At 34.7% G+C, this 18,050-nt stretch overlaps 1 protein-coding gene across 1 annotated transcript in view; it reads right to left on the bottom strand.

Annotated features, from left to right (window-relative positions):
* Window positions 1–1,744: 1,744 nt before the first annotated feature.
* LOC150077432 (KRAB domain-containing protein 2-like) overlaps window positions 1,745–18,050 on the bottom strand; it is an 83,295-nt gene continuing 66,989 nt past the window's right edge. The window contains exon 4 of the mRNA XM_090386278.1: window positions 1,745–1,853. Coding sequence (XP_090242404.1) covers window positions 1,849–1,853 — 5 coding nt within the window. The 3' untranslated portion in view covers window positions 1,745–1,848. The remainder of the gene's footprint in view (window positions 1,854–18,050) is intronic.

The raw sequence follows: 18,050 nt of genomic DNA, 5'->3' as shown, positions 1-18,050 counted from the left end.
TATGACAGGTCTAAGTTTTAGAAGGATTGAAATTGACTAAATTATCTTTCCCCACTGGAGAATTACCTGGAGAGCAGGTAATTCTTCAGTGGGGAGAACATTTTTGGTAGTGGATATTCAAGAGTGTGCAGGGCAAGGTTTCTCAAACTGAAATGTGCTATCATCAGTAGAACTATGGATAGGATTTCCGGTCAATAATCTTTTATGCCATTCAAATGTGCAAGCTCTTGACATAACTCATAGTTTTCAGTTGGCGTTTTCTTTAGTTTTCTTAAAAATTTGAGATTGATTCAATCTTTGATTCTTTTGTCCGTCATTTTTCTGGCAAACAGCAAAAACACAAATTAACGAAAACGTTTTTCGCTGCCAAACTAATGAGCATGTTGGAGTGTGACTTGGCAGACAACTAGGCAGGGTTCAAGGTCAACTTCTGTGCCTATGTTTCACAAGCAGCACTTAGCGTATATTGACTGTGCACACAGTCTCATTATTTAATAACCATATCTCGTATACTTTCACCCCAAGATGATTTTATTTTCAGAAAAGTACTTTGAACGTTAAAGGCTATTTCAACAGTAAGTCATGAAATTCATGCACTGTAATCAATGTTGCTCTTTCCAATCTGCACATAATCAGCAAATTGCACCTGCAGTGTCATCTGATTGAGGGATTTGACTGGAACGAGCAATCTCCATGCACATGGCATTCTTCCGCTTGCCCAAACTACATAAGGGGACATAAATTCAAACTGAGGAAGGATGGTTGCAGGACAGATGTGTGGAAGTTGACCTTCAGCTAGTTGTTGATTGTTGGAACAAATTTCTGTTGCTGTGAAAGCAGGTGATCTGAATAAATTCAAAGAACTAGATAAACTATTGAAGGGGATGGACAGCTGATATGGAAGGCATTTTTTTTTTTTTTTTGGCTGATATAAGATGCAAGAAGGCAAGCTATATAAGCTTGCCTTCTTGCATCATTTGCCACTACTAATACTAATTCCTCCAGTCTTCATCAGGTTTGAAACCACACCTCCCTAAATGAGTTACAAGCAGTAAAACTACTACACTGTAATGGCATACTGCATAGGTGCATGCACAATCTGTGATTTGTCTTTTTACTGACTGGCAGGTGCAAGAAAACTCAGTCATGTGGGGCCATTTTGACTTGATTCCATTTAAATAGATGATTTTTGGAATCTTTAATAGAGAAAACATAACAAAAGCTGCTTTAAAAATCTTAGGTGTGTTTCTGCTGAATGGGTAGAATGGTTTTAGAGTGCATAACATAATTTAAGCTGTGTGTGTGTGTGCGAGAGAGAGAGAGAGAAAAAGAGTTAAAAAGATTCTGTGCAACTACCAATGGAACTAATAAATATGTTTCAAGAATTGCAATAACAAAAGCACTAAAATGTATCTTCAATTTACATACTTGGCGATACTTAAAATTTTAGTTAAAAAAGGATTAAAAAACACACAACTATAAGAAAACCTGCTTTTATTTATGTGTTGTTAATGGTCAGAAGATTTTAAATGCTCGTGTGAACTTTAAATATATAAAAATACAACTGCCGTAATATTATGACAAACTAATAACCTTCGTAACAATGAAGTATATTTTTGCTAGAGGAATTAAATCTATACATTCTGAATGACTTTAAATACATGAAAATATGTCTTTGATATCAATATTTACACATTTATAGTTAATTGGCTGCATCTTACATAGCACACTGATTCTTCACAATAGTAACTATTTAAGTTATAGTTACATTTCATTTAATTGGATGGCAGATGCTTGTCACAAAAATTGATAACTTAATGCACATAATATATTCTCCTCTTCAAACTTTTATGCTAAAAATAAAAAAAAATAACAGCATGAAAATTTAAATTTGTTATGCATTTCTTTATGCCTATGCTAATTAAGCAACAAGTGGTAAATACCAAATAAATTTCAAATATATATTTTTATTTAATGATACAGATATTATTAATCCTGTTATATACAATATAACTAGATAGTATGAATCAGAACTGTGTCTACGTACTATATTGAAGTAAACTCCTTATTATTTTACTAATACAATATAACAGAAATAAATGCAACATCTTAAACGATTTCAGCTTTAAACAATTATTTGTGAGTTAATAGATAATCTGTTTTTCATATAAAAAGTACTTTCATAATACAATGTAAATATAATGAAATTATAGCATAATCTCAGGTGAATAAACAACTGTATCAAACACTGAACAATCAATTTTAAGCAATTCATTATTTTATTTATTTAACTCTTTCAGTAATTAACCCATTATACATAGATTTTTTTTTGTGTGTGGGCTCTGAAGAGTATGTATGTATGTAGAATAATTTGAAGGTCACTTCAAAACAGTGTTTCCATTAATGTATGTGTGCACTGTCTTAATTTCTCTAGTTTGTGCTGGCATCTCCTATCTGTTTCTTACAAATTGTAGTTTCTTATTAACTGCAATCATACTAACTGTAGTTTATAATAGATGCATGCAAGAAAATAGCTGTGAAAATGGAGAGAAAAAAAAAGAAGAAAAAAATCATACCTATCGAATGATGTGGGCTTATGAAAACTGAGAATGAAGATTTTCTGTGGAATTCTGATCTAGAATGTAACTAAACGAAATCGAGCAATAATAAATGTTTGTAGAGGATATCAAAAAAGAAACAATGGGTTTTATTTACAAATTTTTTATGAATTATTTTTTAAAATCCTGATTTGAATTTAGCATTTTGGTAAGAATTTTAACTAGTTTTGAAATAACAGTCAAAATAAAAACACAATAATATTTTCATGTATTTATGTACAAAGTGTTCATTTGTACAAAATTTGAAAATTAAATTCCATAAAAAAAAAAAAAAAAAAAAAACACCCCTCACTCCGCTGGGTCCACTGCTATACAAAACTTGCTGCGTGGGACCGACACAAAGCAATATTCACTGATGAATGAATTAAAAAAAGTAAAAATAAATTTAAAGATATTTAAAGATTATTACTATATTTAATACCACTCTTATATACCATGTGAAATTAATAATGTAGTCTAAGTAAGCTATTTGCATAAACTACCATATATTAAGGTAACGTTTCAGGTATCTTACTGATACACATCATGAGACTGTGCTGCTGAAAACTCTTCTTGCCGATGCTCCCAGAAACCTGATGTGCATACACATCACATTTCTGAAACATTACCTTAATACAGAGGTTTCCGAACTTTTTTAGTCATGGAACATTTTTCATCTCACAATATATTATCACACAATATATATTCATGGAACGCTTGAGAAACAAGTTTAGCGGGAGCCAAAGAACTGTTTGCTAATATTTTATTACATACGACACACTGTACATCAGGAGCATCTTTATTTCCAACACATGTAAAGCCAAAATTCAGATAACTGTCATCATACTTTTATTAGTTGGTTTCTGTTTTTTCACTTTGGATTTTTGGGGAATAAAAGGCTGCGATTGTTCATCCTCACTTTGAGGTGTGACAATATTGTGTTCATTTTCATCGACCACAGTTGCAATACTAGAAGTACTTGCTTCTTGTTTTAAAGTTCCTTTTTCAGCCCAAATCCATGGTCATTTATTTTAATAATAATAATTTGAATACTGATAATTATCAAAAAAAATTTATAAAAGGAAGTGATTTTAGTTATAATATCAGTTTGCTCCCCCTCTCCTCCAACCCATGTACTCCAGACTAAATTGCATATGAATGACATATTCACTACATTGCTACTTTTGCGTAGATGTCATGACCTCTAGGCAAAAGCCCACCAAAATAAAGCGTTCAGCGGTCTATTTGATTATTAGTCTATGCCAGTATATTAATAACCGAAAAAAAAAAAAAAAAAAAAAAAAAATAATAATGTTAAAAATTACAATGATACAAAAGTGGTATATGCTGCAAACATCCAAAGTTTATTTTATTTAATTTTTTAAATTATTAATTATGATTTTCCACGGAACCGCATAGAACCCTGATAAGACAAGTTGCAATCACAGCAAGAAATGTTGTATACTAGATCATTTATTTGTGTTGCGAACGAGGCAAGGACTGAGCGATTGTTCAGTATAGTGTGTAATTTCCATATTAGCCTGGCTATGATTTTAAATTCAGTATCTTTAAAGAATCTGTTAAGTTGTTCATGCCACTGTTCAACATATGGGACAGAAATAAAGTATTTTTTGATATTACTATTGTTCTTTGGTGTATTTTTTTCTGTATTCTATTCTTAATTACCCTAATTCTGTCTATGTAGCAAGTGGGTAACCCCTGTTTAAGAATCTACTGGTTAATATTTGTATTTCTGAGCCCAAAGCAGATTCTGTCCTTGAATATTTATAAGCATTGAGAAATTGATTAAAGATAATCGATCTTTTGTAGATGAATGGGTGATAGCTGTTATAATGCAGAAGCATATCGGTGTTTGTAGGTTTAGGATAGATGTTAAATTGGATTTTATTCGCGTCCCGAGTAAGCATGAAATTTAGAAAATTTAATGACTTAATATCCGTATTCTCCATCTCCAATGCAAATTGAGTCTAGAATGAATATTATTAAACAAATGTAAAATGTCTTGGATAGCGCTACTATCGGTAATGACTAGAATATCGTCTAAATACCTCCCATGTTATATGATACTGAGTAGAAAAGGCATCAAATGTATACGTTCAATCATTGAGCGATAGATCTCCGATATTAGGCCGCCAGGCTTAATCCCATTGGCAAACCAAAAATTTGTTTGTATACTTTGTCTCGAAAGGTGGTATAGTTGGCTTCAACTAAGAGTTTAATTAAGTGAAAAATTTCCTTAATAGGAAGCTTCGTATAATTAATCGGTATTGAGTTATTATTTAACATATCCCAAAGAATATCTAATGTGTATTCAACGGTGACATTCGTATATAATGAGGTAACATCTAGTGAGAATATATTATCATTACCGCCAAGTCTACAGTCCTTAAGGTTATTAAATAGTGTACCATAGTTCTTAATCCCAAATTGTATCGCCTGTCCAATGGGTTTTATAATGCTATATACACGTGTAACCATCGATGAAAATGCCGAGTTTCTGTAGGAAACAATAGGTCGAATAGGAAATCCGGTCTTATGTAATTTTACGTGACTGAAAAGTGTAGGAATATCGTATGTTCTGGCCTTCAATTCGTTTAATTGAACCATAGTAATGTAGTTGTTTTTTTTGGTAGGTGGTTAATGTTTTATTGTATTGATTGACCCAATTGGTAAATAGTGCCGGATCTATTTCAAGGTAAGTGGAGTTATCTTATACAACTGACTCTTAACTTATTAATATAATCAGGTTTATTGAGTATTACAACTGGATCTCCTTTTTCAGCTATCTGAATAATAATGTCTTTATTTTCCCAAGGTTCATGTAAAGCTGAACTGCCATGTGTATTCAATTCGGGTAGTCTCGTTTCTTAAACAGGGGTTACCCACTTGCTACAATAGACAGAATTAGAGTACAAGCTAAGGATAGAATACAAAAAAAATATGTCACAATAATAAACTCTTAATATTTAAGAGTTTAAATTGAATTAAGAAAATTTATTTAATTTTAATACTATAAAATAAAATATGGTACAAACAATCTATTTACAATAAAATATAAAACTTAAAATGGATTAAAATAAATATATAAAACATTTAAAATATATGATAAGATAAAAGCGCTAAAACTAGACTGTAGCCTTTGGAAGCATCCGCTTCCTTTCCCAACAGTGAAAGGTACAAAAAAAACACACCAATCAACAATAGTAATATCAAAAAATACTTTATTTCTGTCCCATATGTTGAACAGTGGCACAAACATATCGAATAAAGATACTACCGAATTTAAAATTGTAGCCAGGCCAATATGGAAATTACACACTATACTGAACAATCACTCAGTCCTTGCCTAGTTCGCAACACAAATAAATGACCCAGTATTCAACATTTCTTGTAGTAATTGCAACTCGTCTTAGTGTTAGTAATGGCCACATGGTGTAAGAAAGCCTATGGCTTATGCTGCACCAGCCATAAAAAAAAATAAAATAAAATAAAACAATGATAAAAATAAAAAAATAAATAATAATAATTAATAGAAGAAAAGGAAATTAAACCTATCATCCTATGCACTTCCCTGACCTGAAGGTACTATTCAGATTACCTTTGAATTTCCCCAAACTACAGCCTCTACCACCCATATACGCAACTTATTCCAGTAATTTTTAACTCACTGGCTAAAATAAAACTTCCTGCATTCCAATATAAACATTTCCCCCTGTAACTTGAAATTATGTCCCCTACTTCTAGCATCATTTATAATCGTGAAAATTTCGTCCTCATTCATTTTACTGATGCCTCTCAGAGCCTTAAACACCTCAATCAAATCACCTCTAAGGTGTCTAGTTTCCAAACTCAGTAACCCACATATTCGAATTCTTTCTTCATAAGGACGCCCTTTTGCCGAATCTCACCAGGCGTGTTACCTGTCATTGCACCCTTTCAAGAAGCTCGATGTCTTTCTTTAGGTGCAGTCTCCATACTTGAACACAGTATTCCACGTGTGGTCCAACAAAAGCCTTATATAATGGAACTATCACGTCCCTATCTCTACTTGCAAAAGTTCGATAGATCATCAATAGGACACATGGGCCTTCCTTGCAACCTGTTTACAATGCTCAGAGAATTTCATGTCTGACCGTATCATAACACCCAAGTCCCTTTCCTCCAGTACTGGGTTTAGTTGAACTCCACCAAGTGAATAAGTTATTTTGGGATTACTGTTTCCCAGGTGTAATACCTTACACTTTGTTGGATTAAAGCATAGCTGCCATTTTTCTGACCATTCCTGAAGTCTATCTAGGTCTCTCTGAAGAAGCTCAGCTTGACAGTGATCATTAACTACTCTACCAATTTTAACATCATCTGAAAATTTAGACATTACACCCTCTATCCCTTCATCGATGTCATTTATTTAAATTAAAAACAACAGTGGTCCTAATACTGATCCTTAGGGAACGCTACTTCTTACATCAACCCAATCTGAGGAATAGCCATTTATTACAACCCTCTGCCTCCTGCCCCGAAGCCATCCTGCTATCCATATAAGGATTTTCCCAGTGATTCCAACCTGTTCCAGCTTATAAAGCAACCACTCATGTGGGACTGAGTCAAAAGCTTTGCTGAAATCTAAATAAACAATGTCGAAATTATTCCCTAAATCCAGCTCGTGAGTGACCCTTTCAAAATAGTGAACCAGATTTGTTAAACATGATTTTCCCTTTACAAAACCATGCTGAGTATCCTTGAAAATTTCAGTTCGATCCAAATGATCCTGAATTCCACCCTTGATCATTGCCTCCATGATTTTCCCTACCACTGAAGTCAGACTGACAGGTCGATAATTTCCCACTTCACTCTTAGAGCCACTCTTATGTATGGGAGATACATTGGCACTTTTCCAATCCAAGGAAATCTTCCCAGAGTCTAGTGATGCTCGCATAATTAGCCTCAATGGTTCAATGCACTCACTTGCCGCCTCCCTTAAGATTATAGGGTATATTCCATCAACTCCAGGAGCCTTACTGGCCTGTAGGCTCGAAAGTTTTTTCATTAAATAATATTGCGAAATTTCAATATCATTAATTTCATATTTTTCAACTTTGCTCCCACAATTTTCCATTGCTACAAAAGGTTTTTCATTTGTAAATATTGATGCAAAATAACTGTTGAGTTCATCTGCAATGGCAGCTGGTGTATTTAATACTATCCCCTTTCCCTTACGTAAAGGTCTGATCTGGTTTGTTCTGCTCTTCTTGGCATTTATATATGTGAAGAATTCTTTATCCCCCCTCTCTGCTCTGTTTGCTAGTGATTTCTCATAAACTGCCTTTGCCTGTCGAACCTTTTCTGTGGCTCTATTACAGATCATCTTGTAGCTGTTATAGGCTTCAGTACTTTTTATTGCTCTGTAACCTTTCCATGCCACCTTTTTCTGCTCAAGTAATGTGGCAACTTCACTATTCATCCAACTTGCAACCCTCCTTGGAGTATTTTTTAATGGTAAATACGCATTCAAGGCATCTGTGATTAATGTTTTAAAAGCATACTACAGTTTCAAATGTATTCATTCTCTGTGCGATATCTACCCAGTTAATAGAGGCCATGTAGTACCTTAAGGCATCGTAATTTCCTTTTCTGAAATTAAAACCCATTCCTTTGCCTTTTACTGCTACTACCTCTCTCATCATCATCTACCGTAGAACTCCGTGATCACTTCCTGCTACTGGTTCCTCTACTGTCAGCCCTGTTATGTTATCTGATTCATGCGTGATGATGAGGTCTAGGATTTTCTTTTCTCTAGTACTTTCCCTGACATACTGAAACAAACAACAGTCATCTAGTTGATTTAAAAATTTTGTTCCCCATGTAAAGTTTCCTTCCCATTTACTCCAATCAATTAGAGGCAAACTGAAATCACCCATAATAAGACATTGAAGCTTGCCTGCCCATTCCATTTGCATGTAGAGGCTTTCGTCATAATCTTCACAATCACCTGGTCTGTAGATTACTCCTACTTGCATTATACCTTTGTTTCCAACTATCTCACACCATACAGATTCTATACTAGCATGTGAAACATCTGAATCCAGGAAACTATCGTCGCACTCAGGCTGCTTCTGATAAGAAGCATTACCCCACCATCCCTTCTATCTACCCTATCCTTCCTAAATACATTATACAAGCCGTACTGAAACTCATCATCCCCAATTTCCGGGTGGCACCATGTCTTCATAAGCCCTATTACGTCCGCGTTACTTGTTTTAACCAGCAGTTTGAATTCGCTCATTTTACTGACGACACTTCTAACATTACTATATAAACAATTAAGACTTACTGTTCTTGTATATTTAACAACCCTAACACAACCCTTGAAGTTTTTTAGGCTCTCTTCCCTGGCTCTAGCTACCTGCTCACTTGAAACATTTCTGCCCCCACAGAACATCTAGATAATATGTCCACAGTTGGGGTAACAGATAAGAACTCTTGAGATATGCACAAGAGTTGCTTTGACCAATATTATCAGATAAACGCGTGTCAGTATTACCCACATCCCTCCTAACTAGCAGTTTCCCTGAACTTTTAAGGTATCCTCAATAATACTGGAAAAAACTTTTGCACCACCTTTGTTTAAGTGTATCCCGTCTCTACAAAACTAATTCCTTCTACCTACAAGTGTGGACCATGCTGATAGACATTTCCCCCCTAAAGCCTTGCAGAGTCCTTCAAGTCTTGGGTTAATCCATAATGCTTTTAACATATAATCCCTCCTATCATGTCTGGGCAGAATTGCAGACACATAGACATTGTGGCCTAGCTCGAGGCATTTCCACAGCATGGTCCTGTATTTTTCCAACAAATCGTTAGATCGTGTACGTTTAATGTCATTTGTCCCCACATGAATAATAATATTCTCTTTAACCAACTTAAAATCTGACAATCTGTTGGTGACATCATTAATAGTTGCTCCCGGCAGACATACCCTGGTTCTACTCCACCTATCCTTATTACAAAAAATATTCCCCGTTTCCCTGACAATGGAGTCTCCTAATAAAACAATGTCCTTTTTAACCAGAGTAGTTTGCACTTGGTTTTTCTGTTTTGAGGCCCGAATCGGGTGTGCATCACTTGGTAGATTGCTGGAGTCTTGAGTCCCTGACGAGCTCCCAGATGCATTATTCTCGAGGGCAAGCACCCGTTTTTTCAGGGACTTAAATTGTTCCATCAGTGTACCAAATTGTAATTTAAGATCGGTGCACTCCTTACATCGATTACAAAGAAAAGAATCTCCAGGTGAGCTATGATTAGTTACCAGGTCAACCTTGGAAAACATTCCACAAGTTCCGCAACGGATTAAATCATGACTCATCCGTAAATCGTCATCGGCTATTTCCGTATGAGTCACGATACCCTGTGATATGTTTAAGGCAGATCTCATAACTACCATTATAAAATTAGCCAAATATCAATGAAAATTAACTTTAAAAAATTATATCTATAATATTATTAAAATCAAACTGTTACAGGAAAACCTATAACAAAATAATCCAACAATATCTAAATAAATCAAATATTTAAAAGCACTAATCAACAGTAATCCAATCCACTTAACTGAGGAGCCCTGACGAAGTGCGTACGCTCACCTCGACTGACAACACTCGAATGTCTTATAAGGGTTCTACATGGTTTCCTCTGAATTTTCGTGTTAATCAACACGTGGCCTCAGTTCGTGCTTCTTGTTCAGCAGTGTCAGAATTAACCTTCCATGCCGTTAATAAAAAACATACTTTTTTATTTAAAAAGGCCAAAATACTTAGTGTCCAATGTACATACAAGACTATTAATTGGAAACCGTCGAAATTAAATTACATGAGAATTCTGTTCATGTTTGTCGACCATATCTAATCTCCAACTCGTGGTCCTTTACGCAAATGCACGAAGACAAATAATTCCTATTTAAGTTCCATGCTCTCCCCATTCGGCAATTTTCATTTCTGTGATCATGACATACAGTCAAAAAGCATTGTCAGCTTCAGGAAGGAAAATCGTTTTGCAATATTTTTCGTTAAATTAATTTTTTAATTGTGTTACAATGTGTTCATTTGATTTTTAATTATTGTTAATTATTTCTTAATGTAATGTAAGATTTTCAATTTTTTTGAATTGTTTTTGTATCAATATTGAGGTAAACTCTTATTCTTTTAAAAATATTGATATAAACGTAGAGCGTATTGAGCATTATAGCTCTGGTTCATACTATCAAATTCATTTTTAATTTCTTATTGACTTTTTTCTTCACTTCCTTTCTCTCCAGGTATAACCTATCGATACACACAATTGTGGAGGATTTTTTGAATACCTTGGGTACATAATTACATTAGATTAACACTAAGGTACTTGCCCCAAAGTTACCATATTTCTTTTCTAAAATATTGCCTTCAAAACAACATCGTTCCGAAGTTTGCCAAGGTCATTTTAAATCATAAAATTTCGGGCGTTAAGCAATTAGCACTTGCCACATCGCATAATATAGTTAGGCTTGCCTTAAGATCCTAGTATTCTAATAAACAAAAATACCTTTCCCAAGTTAGGAAGCTTCTTGACTTGAAGATATCGAAGACATCCATAGATTTGTGACATGAAGCACAGGCCTCAGAAATAAAAAAACATAAACGTTAACAAATTGAATAGATTATCGGGAAAATTAAGACACGTTCATATGAGTTCTAACACACTGTTGCAAGCATGCAACCAAATGCATATGAGTTATGTGATGACCCCCGCACAATGATCTACCGCAGAATACTTCAGTTAGTTCATGAACAACCCCTTGCCCAACATTCAATGAACCGACGTATCAACAGGTTACAAATCTTTCTTCGTATATGCTATCGCAGGACCAGATTTCACTTTTATCCAAAGGATTAAATTACAATTTACCACCTCGAAAACTACCTAAAAAGAGCGTAATTGATATTGAATTTGGACTTCGTAATGTTCCACAAAAAGATTTATTTATTCAACAAGTTACCAGGTGGTGAATAACAAAAGAAACGCGACTTCCTAAATTGAATATACATGACAGTTCAGCTTTATGTGAGAAAATAAATAAATACATTATTATTCAGATAGCTGATAAAGGAGATACAGTGGTAATATTCAATAAATCTGATTATATTAATAAGTTAGAGTCAGTTGTATCGGATATCTCCACTTACCCTGAAGTAGACCCAGCACTATTTACCAATTTGGTCACATCAATACAATAAAACGTTAATCCCCGTATCGAAAAAACGACTACATTACAATGGCTCAGTTAAAGGAATTGAAGGCCAGAGAACATACAATATTCCTGCACTTTCCGGTCAGGTAAAATTACATAAGACCGGATTTCCTATTTGGCCTATTGTTTCCTACAGAAACTCAACATTTTCATTCTTGGTCACACATGTATATAGCATTATAAAACTCTTAAACAGGCGATACAATTTCGGATTAAAAACTATGATTATTATTATTATTATTATTATTATTAATGGCCATATGGTACAAGGAAGCCTAAGGCTTATGCTGCACCAGCCAAAAAAAAAAAAAAAAAAATTCCCAAGTTACCCCCTGAGAGGGAGAGAGAGAAGTAGAAAGGAATCACCAAGAAAGAGAAGAATGATGATATCCAGCTCAGGACCCTGGGTTTGCCAAGCCCATACTCACCAGATGTGAGCCCCCGGGGTTATGATACACTAATAACCTTAAGGACTGTAGACGTGGCGGTAATGATAATATATTCTCACTAGATGTTACCTCGTTATATACGAATGTCAATGTTGAATACACATTAGATATTCTTTGGGATATGTTAAATAATAACTCAATACCGATTAATTATACGAAGCTTCCTATTAAGGAAATTTTTCACTTAATTAAACTCTTAATTGAAGCCAACTATATCACCTTTTGAAACAAAGTATGCAAATTTTTGGTTCGCCAATGGGATTAAGCCTGAGTAGCCTAATATCGGAGATCTATCTCTCAGCGATTGAATGTATGTCTTTGACGCCTTTTCTATCCAGTATCACATTAATATGGGAGGTATTTAGACGATGCTCTAGCCATTACCGATAGTAGTGCTATCCAAGACACTTTACATTCATTTAATAATATTCATTCTAGACTCAATTTACATTGGAGATGGAGAATACAGATACTAAGTCATTAAATTTTCTAAATTTTATGCTTACTCAGGAAGCAAATAAAATCCAATTTATCATCTATCGTAAACCTACAAACACCAGTATGCTTCTATATTATAACAGCCTATCACTCGTTCATTTACAAAAGATCGATTATCTTTAATCAATTTCTCAATGTTTATAAATATTCAACGACAGAAACTGCTTTGGGCTCAGAAATACAAATATTAAGCAGCAGATTCTTAATAGACAGAATTAGGGTATAAGCTAAAGATAGAATACAAAAAAAAAAAAAAAAAAAAAAAACACACCAACCAACAATAGTAATATCAAAAAATACCTTATTTCTGTCCCATATGTTGAACAGTGGTACGAACAACTTAACAGATTCTTTAAAGATACCGAATTTAGAATTGTATCCAGGCCAATATGGAAATTACACACTATACTGAACAATCACTCAGTCCTTGCCTCATTTGCAACACAAATAAATGAACTAGTACACAACATTTCTTGCAGTGATTGCGACTCGTCTTATCAGGGTTCTATGTGGTTTCCTTTGAATTTTCATGTTAATCAACACGCCGCCTCAGCTCGTGCTTCTCGTTCAGCAGCTTCAGAATTAACCTTTCATGACATTAATGTAAAACATACTTTTTTATTTAGCGAAGCCAAAATACTTAGTGTTCAATGTAATTATACGAGACTATACGAGACCAACTGATGATGTTACCAACAGCAAATTCAAAATGGGAAGCATTCAAAGAACTTATCTTGGAAGCTACTAGGCTTTACATACTAACTAAGAAATATTGTTCAAGTTTTAGGCCAAAATGGATGTCAGATGAACTAATGAGGCATATGGCAGAGAAGAAAAATGCATGGGATACATACAAATTAACACATGACACAGAAGCCTATGATAGATACAAGTTGATATGCAACCAAGTTACAAAGGAGGTTAGGCAGGCGAAGGCAGATTACGAGAAATCCTTGGCAAGGGATGCAAAGAAAAACAGCAAAGAGTTCTTTACTTATGTAAACTCTAGAAGGAAGGGGATGAATCAGATTGGTCCACTTGATATTGATGGGTCAAGTGTTGATGATCCTTCTCAGGTAGCTAACAAACTAAATGAATATTTTGCATCGACATTCACACATGAGGAGTTATTCAGCGAGGGGAATGCCAGAGGTGTATTCAACTCTAGCAGTAAGCTACAGAATCTTGAAATAACTGGGAGTAAAGTGGAGGAGAAACTGTTGAAGATAAACACAAGAAAGGCACCCGGGGTGAATGGGATCTATCCAGTTATATTAAAGGAGGCAACAAAGGAAGTAAGCAAACCCTTAGCCATAATTATGAGAGCTTCCTTGGACTCAGGGGAGGTACCCATAGACTGGAAATGTGCAAATGTGACCCCAATTCACAAAGGAGGATCAAAGGCTGACACAAGTAATTATAGACCTGTGAGCTTAACTTCTGTTCCAGGAAAATTAATGGAGGCACTGGTTAAAGAAGCACTGCAGGATCATTTAGACAAGACTTCAGTTATAGCTCAGACACAGCATGGTTTTGTTAAGGGGAAGTCTTGCCTGACCAACTTGATTGGATACTATGATGCAGTCACAAAAGAACTGGATGCAGGGAATAACTTTGATATTATATACTTGGATCTTAGAAAGGCTTTTGATACTGTTGCACATGGAAGACTGCTACACAAATTGGAGCAGTGTGACATTGGAGGCAAATTGCTGCTATGGATAAAGGGGTGGTTGAGGGGGAGAAGACAGAGAGTGGTAATCAATGGACACTGCTCATCGTGGACTGATGTTATTAGTGGAGTCCCTCAGGGCTCAGTGTTGGGTCCATTATTGTTTTCTGTATTTATAAATGATATTGATGATGGTATATCGGGCTTAATGTCCAAGTTTGCAGACGATACAAAGGTTGGCAGGGTTGTCAAGGACACTACTGACACTATGCTGCTGCAACAGGATCTGGAAGGTTGAGCAGATGGGCTGAGAGGTGGCAAATGAAGTTTAACATTGACAAATGTAAAGTACTACACATGGGAAACAGCAACCCCAGAGCAACTTATCAACTCTGTGGTACAACACTGACAGTGGTAGAGAATGAAAGGGACTTGGGGGTGGTTGTGCAGGCAGATATGAAGTTCTCTGAGCAGTGCAGACGGGCTGCAAGAGTAGCTCATGGAGTATTGTCAATGATATACAGGAATTTTTCCAGCAGGGATAAGGAGGTGATTATTCCATTGTATAAGGCGATGGTCAGGCCACACCTAGAGTACTGTATACAGGTCTGGAGGCCTCATTTCAAGAAGGATGTAGAGCTGCTGGAACGAGTACAGAGAAGGGCAACAAGATTAGTGAATGGAACAAAGGGGTGCTCTTACGAAGAAAGGCTTAAGTTTTGCAAATTACAGTGTCTGGAGACTAGGCACCAGTGAGGTGATCTGATAGAGGTGTATAAAGCCTTGAATGGTTTAAGCATGCTCAATGCTTAAATTGCATGCATGATTCTTCCTCTAGCTCAGAAAAATCACCTGAGTGGGCATAAATTCAAATTGAGGAAAGACAGATGTAGGATAGACGTGCGGAAATTTGCCTTTAGCCAGCGGGTGGTTGGTTGGTGGAACAGACTTCCATCCCTTGTGGTGGAGGTTGATAGCCTAAATAAGTTTAAGGCTCAGCTGGACAGGTATTTTGAACGAATAGAGGGGTGAAGTGGAAGTGGTTTTTTTTTTTTTTTTTTTGGCTGATGCTGCATAAGCTTGCTTTCTTGCATCAAATGCCTCTACTAATGCTAATGCTAATGCTAATACTATTAACTGCAGAAACCGTCGAAATTAAATTACACGAGAATTCTGTTAATGTTCGCTGACTATATCTAATCTCTGACTCGTGGTCCTTTACGTGCATGTGCAAGGACACATAATCCCTATTTAAGTTCCATGCTCACCCCATATTTAGTAATTTTCATTCCTGTGATCACGACATTTGGTCAAAAAGCATTGTCAGCTTCAGGAAGGAAAACAGTTTTGTAAAATTTTTTTCATTAAATTAATTTTTTTCTTAATTTTTAAATTGTTAAATTGATTTTTAATTGTTTATTTGATTTTTAGTTTTTTAAAAATTGTTTTCGTTTTAATTTCTGGAGGGTATCATACAGAAGTGTTCTATGTATCATATTGAGCTAAACTTCTCTTATTTTTTTACAAATATTGATATCAATGTAGGGCGTATTGAGCATTATAGCTCTGGTTCATACTATCAAATATTGCTTGTAATATTTGCGCTGTATGCATTTATCCAAAGTCTAGTCATCACTCAGACGTTTTTGCTGTATCATTCTTATCCACCATTATTAACTCTTACAAAATGTAACCATGTTACATCGTTCTTAACGGACAGTTTACTTAAACATTGTATCATAACTAATGCAACACAGTTACATTTTGTAAGAGTTAATAATGGTGTATAAGAATGAAAAAGCAACAAGGTGTAGACAGGGGATGAAGACTACAAAGTTAAGAAAAAGATTTTGAGTCTGAAAATTAAATTATGTTTTGAAGTGAATCGATTCTGGTCAACGACAAGTGGAGATGTGCAATAATTTAGGACTGGCAGGTTGAACTGTAAGAAGAATTACAAAAATTAAAGAATTAATTTTAGCAGCAGGAAAGACAGCTGTTCCACTGCAGGCAACTAAATTGGCTAGGGCTAGGCCGGCTATTATGATTGAAATGGAGCAACTTCTAAATAATTTTATTGAAGATAATATCCAACCCAGAATTCTGTTAAATTCAATTATTATTAAGCATTAGTGTATATGAAGTATGGTATAGCTGCACTTGTTCTTACTCTTAACACATCCCATGTACTTATTTGTTCCACAAAGGACCCACAGCAGGACTTGAAGTCCCCGACACCATGCTTTCCAGGCTGTGTTCCAATAGTTATATTATTAAATATTTATTATTCTTGACTGCATCCTTAATTGTGTTTAAACTTAAGTAATTTGACGATAAAAAATAAAATAAAAGGGTTAATTTAATTTTTGGCATAATTTATACAAGGAGTGTCCATTTGCATTGTGATTGATTTTTCCATAAATAATAAGTGAATAAGTTTCAATTTTAAAAATTGATAGAGGTGACCATTTTCTTGCTACTCATTTTATTTGAAACTGGAGTAAAATTTGGACAACTGGACTCGATTGTTCACAAGCAAATTCAATTATTCCCATTATATGAGTGGAACTTAGTTTGAAGTATGATGGTCTCAACTTTTAAAGAAGATTATTTATTATACAAGGGAGTAGCTCCTGAAAGCTGGAAATTGGCATCCTCCTGCCAATTTCTAGCTTTTATCAACCAGTTAAATTTTTTAAATGAATTTTTGCCTATGTATTTTCTCTTTATGTAAACAAATCAGTGAAAAGTTACATCTCTAAACAGACCAATATTTTTAATAATGCTACTAAAAGTGGAGTGTCACCCCTGGCCTACTGATAAAATCTCTCTCTGACTTTGTATGTCAAAAATGTTAAGGAAATAATATGTTTGCAAAAATTTTTGAAAGTGTATTTGCTTGACAGCTCACAGGTACCTCTAAATATGTGCAAAAATTCTAGTAATGATGTTCATCTCAATATAAGTTCTGGGCATAATGCAAGATATTAGCAATGAATTATTTGAATACATAAAATCCAAATTTTATCTATTTAATTATATTAAAAAAAAAAAAAAAAAAAATTGCATGCTCCTACCTACTCTTTTTCATTTTTTGTTAAATTGACATTATGGGTTAAGTGTTAAAACATGATAACATGTTCTTCAGACAAATTTGTTTCAAGTAGCTGTAGTTTTAAACCACAATTTATACACTTTTACAACAGTCCTTGATGGCTGGTTGTCTCTAAGATAAATAGTAATTCTTCCCCCAACCACACACAGACTTATGCATATAGACATATAGCTTATGCACAGTACAGGTAGTTCTCGACTTTACGAGTTAATTTGTTCCTAGCGCTTGCTCATAAAGCGGGAATTTATTTCCCATAGACAATGTTCAAAATAGGAGTTATGTTATCAACAATGAATGATTTATCCAAAGAAATGAAAACGTAACCTGTAAAATCAAGCAAATTATAATAATAGAGAAATTATTTATGACTTACAAATTGTTAAAGATTGTTTATTCTTCATCATCATCGACTAAATGCACA

This window comes from Mastigoproctus giganteus, chromosome 12, assembly GCF_048544385.1.
Source record: "Mastigoproctus giganteus isolate SK-2022 chromosome 12, ASM4854438v1, whole genome shotgun sequence".
In the NCBI taxonomy this organism is placed as follows: Eukaryota; Metazoa; Arthropoda; class Arachnida; order Uropygi; family Thelyphonidae; genus Mastigoproctus; species Mastigoproctus giganteus.
Note: the sequence above shows the minus strand (reverse complement) of the source record. Positions and strands in the feature narration are given on the sequence as shown.